The 11,429-nt window shown below is 41.4% G+C and overlaps 1 protein-coding gene across 1 annotated transcript in view; it reads right to left on the reverse strand.

Annotated features, from left to right (window-relative positions):
* The window catches only part of mgaa (MAX dimerization protein MGA a), a 46,109-nt gene that overhangs the window by 27,008 nt on the left and 7,672 nt on the right, over positions 1 to 11,429 (reverse strand). The window contains exons 2-5 of the mRNA XM_020621321.1: positions 9,474 to 10,639; positions 6,832 to 8,575; positions 6,004 to 6,106; positions 3,139 to 3,249 (exon numbers count right to left, since the gene is read on the reverse strand). Of these exons, the coding sequence (XP_020476977.1) occupies positions 3,139 to 3,249; positions 6,004 to 6,106; positions 6,832 to 8,575; positions 9,474 to 10,564 (3,049 nt within the window). The 5' untranslated portion in view covers positions 10,565 to 10,639. The remainder of the gene's footprint in view (positions 1 to 3,138; positions 3,250 to 6,003; positions 6,107 to 6,831; positions 8,576 to 9,473; positions 10,640 to 11,429) is intronic.

Raw genomic sequence — 11,429 nt, forward strand, 5'->3', positions numbered from 1 at the left:
AAAAAATATACTAAAAACCTGGATTATTCTGCTTAGTCACATTGTACTGCTATTATTTTGAACAATACTGTACATGGCTGAAAAACAGATGTCTCAACACAACTGTCTTCTTCAGTTTAGTGACTCAGGTATTTCTACCCACTCATGTGATCAGTATAGGTGAAAGTGATAACACTAACTAGCGCTACTTCACATCAGGCAGACAATCAACACATTTCATTAACACGCATAAGTCATGCCTGCACAAAACAACCTCCATCCGTTACTATAGGTCACATTCCATACACCTGTACACCACTTTACCAAACATTAAAAACTCTAGAAAAACATGGTCAAATTTATTTCGTATTAAATCCTACAACATGCATGAGTTAAATCAACCCAAATAGAGAGAGCTCAACATCTGAATTAAACATCAAGTTAAAAACCCTCATGCACAGTTCAAAATTTGGAGGTCTTGACACAACCGGTATAAGAGTCAGTTCTTCATTCATGTCTGCTGGGGACAGACTATCGAGTCTGTAAATCCATTTTCCCTCCAGTTTTAACTATATATTATCCATATCACCTCCACAACGCCTTGGTTGTATATCAACAGCAATGCACGGCGTGCTACTGGTGAACTGACATCATTCCTGAATGGAATTTTCTTGTTATTTTTCCAACATAAATCATTTCACAGGACAAGACAAAATGTAGATAACACTGTCCGTGCAGATTCTCAGTCATCCAGATCATAGTAAGATGAAAAAACTTTTTTTTAAAAATCAACTGCACGAAGTTTCTAGGTCGAAGACGTTTCACCTCTCATCCAAGAGGCTTCTTCAGTTCTGCCCGACTGGCGTTGAGCCGGAAATATTTATTCCCATCGGTGGCGTTTCAGTTCTTTGATGCCCGACAATGTCCCCTAATGACTGAGTTGTTATAGCCCAGTATCGGTGAGTGCCGTTACCTGTCTTTGAACCCTCCCCTGTGGACCGACGCCTATTGTCCTGGTGGGCATGTTTAGGTAGAGATCTCAAAACAGAGTTGTAGATGGATGACAAGATGAGTCTTAGTTCACCAAGTATGCACCAGTATTTAGAAACAATAAACTTAAAGACAGGTGTACTAAACAGGTTATATGTAACAAAAGCAACTGAACAATCTGAGAATTATCTTGGCTTTGGAAAAAGGGCCTCTCTTTGTACACTAAAAAAACCTTTTATAGCCCCCCCATCAACAAGTGCTCAGAACACTGATGTTCACTAAATCTGTGCAATATATCAGCTGACTTTTAAAGTGCATCCAAATGTTTTTTCTTTCTGCTTCATTTTATCAGCTCAAGACTGAACTTTGACTTTTGCCTGAAAATGAAGGAAGACAAACATGTTTCTGTTAATCTGATGGAACTCTATCAGCTTGTGTGAGAACCAATAAAATGGTCTGTTGTACTGTCAGCTACAGCTCAGTACTGCAACGCTCTTCTCTCTGAGCCCTGTGTTGCTGGCCTACATTTGTTCACATGTAGGCAGTGTCCCCATTAACAGTATGGGAAGGAGCAGTGACCAGCTCCGGTGTCCCCACAGATGTACAGACAACTGTCACTGGATCACTGTGATACTGAAGGAAACAAAGCCCATGGCCTGCTCAATTTCAGCCATCTAATGTTTAATCTTGGGTACCTCTAGAGTCAAATTATTTCAGAATGAAAAAAAAACTGAGATCCTCTTCCTTAAAATGAGAGAACAGTTCATGAACGCGCACAACTCCTGTTGCCAGTGTTGTGTCCCAAATGGACAGCACAATGAACTGCGACAGCATTAATTAATATGAATTTCTCCTCCACAGTTAGGTAAACATCGGTATATGTACCAATGAAAAGAAATGTAATGTAAAGTGTGTAACTGAGAAACCCCATATTTTATCTGGCATAATGCAGACATAGTAACTTCTCCAGCCTTACGACAATTCTCTCTAACGTTACAAAACAAGGTATTAACAGACGCAGTGTGTTTTTTTAAACTTAGCATTAAGCCCCACCAAGTAGTGGAAACACTGCTCCCTTCCAAGTAGCTCCAAGGTCGGTAAATCAAACCGGTGGTCACTGCGTCTTCCCCCACGCGACCACATACAGTCCCAAAGTAGTGAAATTAATTCCAACAGGTAGCGTAGCACCGACAATAACATCATGGGTTGCACTAGTTGCAGAGTTTAATGCACTAGTTAACCAGCAACACATCACATGCGGCAGACACATTGGCCTCAGGCAGAACAAACAGGTACTGTGCTCCAGGGGAATCCAGCGTTGATGAGCTGATCACTAACCGCAGTGGTGGCTTCACAGGTCGGCTGCTTGTAGGTTAGACCCGGTCAGGTAAAACAGCGAGTCCCTGTACAGGAACATTCCCAGACATGCAGTAACCTCAGGCCCTGTATTTTACTCCACATGCTCTGGTCACAGTGCAGCAGCAGGAAGGAAAATATATCCACAAAACCAGGCGCAGTCGAAAAATTCTGCTTTTACAATGGCACCGGTAGACTGAAAATATACATAGCAAACAAGGCAGTATAACATTTTGCCAGTATGGTGGGAGCACCGGTGGATGTCACCCAAGCTCACATGAACACGCAACGGCCTGGAGATTATGATCATTCAAGGAGATTCCTTAAACTGTTGCTTCATACTTAATTTTGTTATAAAAAAAGTCTCACGAGCGAGAGTTTGCAAGACGTGTATAAACTGAGCTGCTTTTGCATAGAAGTACTAGAACATAGGTTCACCTCACTTTTTAGCTTTAGGTCGCGTCTAAAATGATAATTCACCGCTGCAACAATGTAGATAAGTCAGAAAACAAGGAAAAGTGCCATGGGCTCTTTAATGTAGACTGTGTCCCTAACAGGATTCAATAGGAATGTAGTGTTTCCAGTGCTCTAATTGGTCTGTGGCCAATTGTTGGCGGGTTTTGATCTGATCCTCTAAGAATATCCTGCTCCGGAGTAGGTTAGCCATGCAGCATCTGTTACCATGGTGACTGGCATGGTATTGTGGTACCAGAAAACCTTGGCTGAATCCAAAGTTAATCTCACTTCGTGGTACAGGTGCCTGGTCTATTATTTAAAATGATGGTGTTTATTTTACCATGAGATGACACGTACCTTCCTGCAGCACAGGATGGATGATCTGCCTGTGTTTCATCAGCTTCAAGTTTTTCAAAAGAATCTTCTCAGAGGCAGAGATCCTGTCCTGCTGACTCTCCGCTGTCTCTGCTGGACATTACCACATTTATATTAGCCAACTTTAATTCAAGAAACACTGATATTGTTGTTTCATGTAAATAAGATACATCTTAGCTTGTTACAGTGTCCAGAACATGTGTAGCTTAGCTTGGCACAAATAGTGGAAGCAGATGGAAACTAGCACCCAGCACAGACATAAAATCAGTGCAAAAAAAGCAGTGTTATGTCAGCTTTTTCACTGCTGCTACTAACAACGAACATTTCAGACATTATACTAGCTGTCTGTAGCCATGTTGTGGCAGCAATAGCTAGTATATTCTAAATTATAACTAAGCATTAGTATTTTACTTTATAGCTCCTGTTAATTTACATTTAGATTCTACCTCCTGAACAGTTAGCTTCTAGGCTCAATTACCTAATAAATCTTAATGTCTTTAAGCTGTTTTCACATTTGAGTTTTCAAGTTCGCTTCTTAGGTCTAATTAGCTTCGTGATTGCTTTAGTTCCTGTAAGTTCTGAGATCTTTTTATTTCAGAGTTAACTTGTCCCACCCCCCATCATGTGCTCCTTCTACCAGGGCACCATTGAGAGCGTCATCACTGGCTGCATCACTGTGTGGTACAGAGGCTGTACTGCCTCCTGAAGAAGGACCCTGCAACGCATAGTGAAAACAGCCAGCAAGATCATCGGCGCCCCTCTGCCTTCCCTTACGGACATCTTCAACACCCGCAGAACCATTAGCATTGCTGATGACACCTCCCATCCCGCACACTCCCACTTCAGGGAGAAGGTATCAGAGTCTTCAGGCCCACTCCACCAGGCTGTGAGAATGCTGAACACCGTCCATTACCCCCCCGGACTGTGACCCACCACAAAACATAAAGACTACCTCTGCTGTTTTGCACAAACCCACTACATTCCAACGTCTTGTTATATTACATGCAAATTTGCTGCTGTTGGTCATTTGCACTACTGTCTAAGTGCATCTCAGTCTCACAACCATTTGACAATCTTCTTGTTATTATTAGCACTACTGTCACTGATTGTACATTGTTTGAGTCATAGCCTATTAGGTTGTACCATTTAGCTTTATCCTAAATCACTCTTAGTTCTATTATTCTTTTTAGTCTATTTTTAATCTTTTATTCTGTTTTAGTTTCCTAAATGGCATGGCACTGAATACTAGGTGAGAAAGAAACAGTATTTCGATTTTCTGTATGTCCTGCACATGTAGTGACTTGACAATAAAAATCTTTGAACCTTGAACGTCTAGGCTCAGTTATCTTAGCAACTTCTTGTAGCTTCAATATAGCTACATCTAAATTTTTGCTTCAAGGTTCTGTTAGTTTAAAGTTAGTTTCAAGTTTCCATTTGCATGAAGTTAATTCCCAGCTCTTTTTTGTTTAGAGTTGGCTTCTACGGCCAGCTAACTCTTGAGTTAGCTTGTAGTTTCTGCTAGAGTTAGTGTTTACAACATGTTCAGGGGAACTTAATAGATAAACCAAACCAGCCAATTACTGGATGCTAGCAATGTGCAGATCAATCCTGACATATGGATACTTCTGATCCCAACATTCTCATACTAAAATATCAGTATCTCAACTAAGGAATTTGAGGTAAATATATATTATGCCAACAACAGGGGACACAACATGAACTAACTACACCATTACCAAGACAATAATATCCGGCTGACAGGAACTACTTCTCCGTCCACCTGTCATAGTCATATGCAAACTACAGCTCTGTTAATGTGTGATCCACTGAGAATAAAAATAAGAAAAACTTTATTAATCTCCACAGGGAAATGGCTTTGTAAGAGTTTCTCTATAGTGTATACGTTGTATAATTATACAAGAAATTCAGTACAATACAAAACAAAAAAAGCACTCGGGTGTATAGTCTGGAGTCTCACAGTAACAGAGTGAGGTCACACATGATCACCTGGAGGAGGATGTCAACAGCAATCCAGAGCATATATGAAAGCTTCCTTGGTATGTAGTGAGCCATGGACGTAGGGTGGCACCATTTGTCGTTAATAAAAGCAGCAACCCCTTATAAGTACACTTTATATTTCCTCTGTCTCTGTTTTCAAGACCCATCTCTTTTCCCTTGTTGTTTTTTATACAAAGTATTGATACTGTTTCGGTGATACCAGCCCGGTGTTTTCTCCAGGTATCAGACTGGAAATGAAATAAGTGGTATCGCACATCACTACTGGACGGATGGTGACTAGCTTGTTAGCTAACAAGATACATCATGCAATTCTGACAGCTTTAAAGTTGTTTGGAATGCAAATTATTTTTCTTGACGAAGCTATACCAACAGTTTCTGCTGTGCTCTTAATGCTAAATGAGACCAATTCTGTCCTGGATGATCTCTGTAATGGCTACACAAAGATAAAACTGATCACATTCTTATCTTACTATTGAACATGTAAATATAACCATTGTATACATCAGTCTGAAAGCTCTTCTTCTGTAATGTATATTGATGTACACATATTTATAAAAGCCGTTTCTCTTTTCCTCTCCTTTCCTATTTTTGATTGCACATATTTCCTATTTGAATGCATACACTGCTTATTCTTATTTTCATTTTATTGCTCTACTTTTTATCTTTATTCTCATTATCTCCTATTCCTGATGCCTTACAGCACATTGAGAGTCTCTGTACCGGAATCAAAATCATGTATGCTCAAACATATTTGGCAATTAAAGACAATTCTGATCCTGATCAAATAAATGAAACATACAACTGTTACAACGTGATCATGTCTTTTACCATTCTCAGGTGCGTCAGCAGGTTGTTGCAGGTGACCTTCAGGTGTCGCCTCAGGGTGTGGGACTGCAACTTGCGAGTCCACAATGTGAAGTTTGAGGGCCTCCTAAAATATGAGGGTTGGTTTTTACTCTCCATACGCAAATTATATTGATGTACTGTATATCATGAGCCACGGTACACTGCATGTCCCCGTCATATCACAATCTTTACTGATAGCATGTAAAGTCAGTCTGTGCACTGCTGTCACTCACTACAAGCTGTGCAGGGCTCACATTAGGGAGAAGAAATGATATGATCTGCTCTAGTGTTATAATATTAGATGATTCTTCAGGTTCTTCATAAACCTGAAACTATATTCTACTTAAGTTATCACAGTATAGCATGAGAAAATATAATATGTCACTATAACCTGAAAAATATCACATTTTAACGTGGAGGTATCGAAAAGACGAGAAACATATCTCGTTATAATGAAAAATGTTTCAGCTTTCATCTGAGAAGTTTCTTCAGTTCTGACTGCTGGGGAGTCCCATGAATTTTACTTCGGTGGAATCCTTAAAGCAGTTTGTGTTAAATTGTCTTGGGAGGGATCTAAGCACTGCAGTGCAAGATGCCATAAAAGTTAAATACCTGGGACTCCCCACCAGTCACACAGAACTTCAAAAAAAAAAAAAACTTCTTAGATGAGATGAAACATCTTCAAAAGAGCCTCAAGCAAGTCCAGTTGACAATTTTACCACTTTGGAAATACCACAACCTGGCAAATCTATACAGATATCCCAGGAAACACATTGTATTACAGATAGATCACTGAAGCATTTGCTTTACCTTTGATGTGAATGAGATAAATAACTGCTCCTCCACTTCCTCCAAGTTAGGCTGCATCCTAGTGTAGGTAGAGCTGTCCATCTTCTGAGCAACACCCATTCTGGCAAGCTTTCGGCGCTGCGACTTTTTATTGCGCTTGCAGACTTTGTTGGCTTGGATTAACTGCACGTGCTGAGAAGGCTCATGTGCATTTGATTCTAATGTGCTTGGAGGTGAGCAGGGAACAACAACTCCCTCAGTGTTTGAAAACTCCACCTCCATTCCAAGGTCATCATTGGTGGAGAAAAAGTGTACGAGGTCTGCGATCGAAGGTGTGGGTGACAATCCTTCTCCATCTAATGAAGAAAAGGTTGGAGACAGTGGCAGCTGAAGTGCAAAGGGGGAGAATTCGACTGGGAATGGCAGAGACTGTTCGTTCTCTTGAAGAGATGAAGCAGAATCAGGGGTAGGCTTGCAGGGATCAAGAGTCTGTGGTTCAGGGTGGGAGGTACTCTGGGAACGCAACAAAGGTGGTGTAACAGACACTAAAGGCAGGTCTTGTGGTGTAGGCTGAAATGTTACAAATGAGGTGTCTATGTATGGCTCCCGTAATACTGTATGCCATTTAAACACAGATGCAGCAGAATCTTCGCTTTGATGCATCTCTTCAGGAGGTATCGCTTTAAAAGTTGGTTCAGAGGTTGTGGACTCGAGCTCCAAAGCCAACGACGCAGGTAGGGGAGGTAAAGGTTCTGGAGAGCTCGCAGGTGACAAAGGCTCAAACCCAAAGGAAGAACACTCTGGGTCAGCAAGCAAAGAATCAGTCTTCATGGTGGGGAAGTCTGAAGGTTGTGTGGAAGACTCAGTGATGTTTGGAGTTTGTGGAGATTTCAAGAGAGGTAACATTATTTCAAGGGGTGGTGGCAAAATGCAAGATGCAGAAGAGGTAGCAAGAGTTGAGGTGGATGTCCCTGGGGTACAAAACTGATGATCTGAGTTGGGTAACACTGATGTATCATAAGTTACTGTTGGATCTGTGACTGGGTTTTCAGCAACTGCTGAGCTTTCAGTTCTTGATCTGTTTGGATCTGTAGTGAAAGGCTGAAGGGCTGCTTCAGTTGCCAGATTGTCAGATTTTGTAAGATCTTTCAAGGGATGAGTTACATTTCTGGAATGATCAGAAGGTGGACATGCAGAAGAACACTGTGATCCAGAAAGAGATTCAGATGGTACTACTGAGGGAGGACAGTCCAATTTGCTCTTGGCTTTTTTAGATTTTGTTGAATGCTGCTTCAAAAAAAGAGCAAGGGCCGGCAGAGGTAGAGGGGCGGGCCGTTTTTGCTGCTTTACACTCACCTCTGACGATGGTTCAGGCTCACCTCTCTGATCTGAGTCCACAGAGGAATCCTGGCATAGTACTGGAACAGCAACAGCAGCACTGTCGTCAGAACAATCTGCCCTGACACTGTCCTTACAGTTCAGTGAATTCAAAAGGTGCTTGTCCTCTTTAACTTTTCTATTTGTTACAATGGTCTCATCATTCTTTCCAAGTGACACATCACTATGCATTTTAACAGATATACTGTCCTTTCTGGAAGTGTCTTGTCTGCTAGTTTTCAAAGCTGTGGCCTTAGTGTTTGTTCTCTCAGCTCTGTAAGAGGTGTGGTTATTGATTCCCAGCTGCTCCAGGTTGTACCTCTGCAGTGAAACATGAGCCTCCCGAGTAAGTTCAGAAAATAACTTCCGAACTGGATGAGAACTGCTGCTGAAGGAAACATTAAGAATGTCACATTAGAGCATCAGTAGTATTAAACATGTTACTTAAATCATGGTAAGCTGCAGAAGTAAATGATGACATACTTGATGTGACTGGTAAACTCACAGGGAACAATACAGGTTATGAGTTCAACTAATGTCAACACTTATGTATAGATGCTGTATAGCACATTAGCGACTGATAACCAAGCTTCATGCATCTGTTTTAACATTTGGTGTCAAACCTTAGGTATTACCACTTGTTCACACATAAGGACTTCAACACCAGAGAGACAACAGGTTAGCCTTTATCATGAAGAGAACCTGTAAAAGTATACAAAGATATTCTGTGCCCTCCTGCAACTATTTTTCAAATGTGCTACCTGCCCTGTGCACGTAGTGCCAAATAGCAGTTGAGACAGAAACAAATCACTTTGCAGTTATAAGTTGGGGTTGCAGCTTAGCAAGGAAAAAGGAGTGCTTGGTTGGATGCAAGGCATCTCCCTGTTAATGCAAACACACCGGAATCATTTTCAAGTGAGACTGAGATCACACAGGAATCTGAATCATGGTCACACAACAATTTATCGTCAATACTAATCACACCTGAATGCTGCAGGCCATATGTGTGAACAGGGTATCAATAAAAACATTCAGACACCCATTGTAGTGCAAAGTTATATCATGAAAGTGGGTGTAAACTGAGTAACAGGTCTAAGAAAATTCAATAGGTAACAAAACATCATCAGAATATAAGGTGCATAGCCATGAAACAATGCTTTAATGAATTCTGGATTACACAGATGGGTGTTTAAAAGGATCTGGTCTTCATTCTCGCAATCTCTTGTACATTTGGTACAAAGTTTTTGCAGAGCATGCCATCTTCCCTGACAAAGTGAATCTCTTACCACGAACTTTCCCTGGGAATCTTGGGACATGATTTATCTTCATTTATTGTGGCGTTTTTCTGGTCATCGCCTGCCGCTGAAGTTTTTGAGTCCACTGATTTTGAGCTTCTAGGTTTATGGTTTGCAAGCAAAACCTTCAAGCTCTTCTTCACAGGATGTTGCTCATTGGTTATTTTGCCTCCATTTCTGGAAGCCTCACGGCCAGAGTTTATTTTCAGCTTAAGGCCCCACGAACTGAATCCATCCTCCTTCAGTCCTTTAGCAAAAGGGTTGTAGCCGACTTTTAGCTGAGCAAACCGTGAGTTCTGATAAGCAGTGACTGCCATAAACTCGGTCTGTGGGAAAGTAAATGTGACAACATTGGGACCATCTAGCTTTATGTCTTTAGCAGCTTTGTCAGTTTGGACCACATGCAGTCGTGGCAAGTAGCGGTGCATTGCGTGTAGGATGGTGTTCGCCTCTTGGTCTGAAATGTTGTTTGTAAGCTTCAGTTTGTAAAAGGACACTGGATTCTGCATCCAGTGTTGACCCGTTGATGGAGACTCTGGATGTTCAAATGGTTGACTCTTCACATGACATTCTGCTTTTCCAGCAACTTGCCAGCCCTTGCCAGTCCATTTATAGCGGCAGTTGTCTAAAGGTTGAATGTCCATGATCAAAAAGTACTTCTTGGATGGCTGCAAGCCAGAGATGCGAAAGCGGCAGTAGGGGAACATCCTGCTGCCTTGTTTGGTCAGAATCATCTCTGTTTTGCATCTGAAGAACTCATTCCACATGCTGTTGTTGTCCAGTGTCACTCTGATGCCTTTGCAAATGCTATCAGATGACAGGTTGTCTGCTTGAGGATTTGAACTGGCAGGATGTTTCATAGCCGGTAGTCCACCAGAGGTACTGATGGCTTCCATTGACATGTTGTGTTTACCCACCATGTCTGGTCCTTCATTGGTTACACGGGTGCTTTGTTCCATTTGGCCTTCGCTTGCCTTCCCCGGCTTCAGAACAACAAAGCACACAGCTGGATGGTCAGCTGCAGGGGTGGCTATCCCTTCCTCATGTAACCCCATATCTTTCTGCTTCTTCTTAGAAGCCATGGACAGGTCCCAGACATCTAAAAGACAGGAGGCTTCCACTTCTTTAACATCTGTGCTATGGTTCAAGACAGCATCCTGTAAAACAAAAATGATAAACTTTGATGAACTACTTGACATTGTGCAAATAGCAAACTGCAGCATGGCTAAATTGTCACCCTTTCATTCACAATGCTCATTCTGATAGTACTTTGCCAGTAGTAAATTTGAAGAGTTTCTAATAAGTATAACCACAGAGTTCTTCAACACAGAACTACAGATGGTTACTGGATAAAAGAGCCACACCATAGGGTTGTATCGGCATCGGGTGGTGGACACACTGGGTTTTTCCTTCAGTTTATTATGTAGAGTGAATGTGAGCTGTGAAACCAGTTCTGGCATATTCAGACAGTGCAGCTGTGTGTCAGCTGAAGTGAATTATGAACACTAATGAAAGAAAGTCACTTTCGGCGTTTCCCGTTTAGGGGTCGCCACAGCGAATCATCACACTGACGACTCGCATGTTGACATTTGGCACATGTTTTACGCCAGATGCCCTTCCTGACGCAACCCTGATTTGAACCCGGGCCACAGCGGTGAGCGAATTACGAACACTAATAAATGGTAGAAACTTGTATATACAGTGGGTATGGAAAGTATTCAGACCCCCTTAAATTTTTCACAGTTATATTGCAGCCATATGCTAAAATCATTTGTTCATTTTTTTCCTCATTAATGTACACACAGCACCCCATATTGACAGAAAAACACAGAATTTTGGACATTTTTGCAGATTTATTAAAAAAGAAAAACTGAAATATCACATGGTCATAAGTATTCAGACCCTTTGCTCAGTATTTAGTAGAAGCACCCTTTGTGCTGTCCATTT

This window comes from Monopterus albus, unplaced genomic scaffold (genome assembly GCF_001952655.1).
Source record: "Monopterus albus unplaced genomic scaffold, M_albus_1.0 scaffold258.1, whole genome shotgun sequence".
Lineage (NCBI taxonomy): Eukaryota > Metazoa > Chordata > Actinopteri > Synbranchiformes > Synbranchidae > Monopterus > Monopterus albus.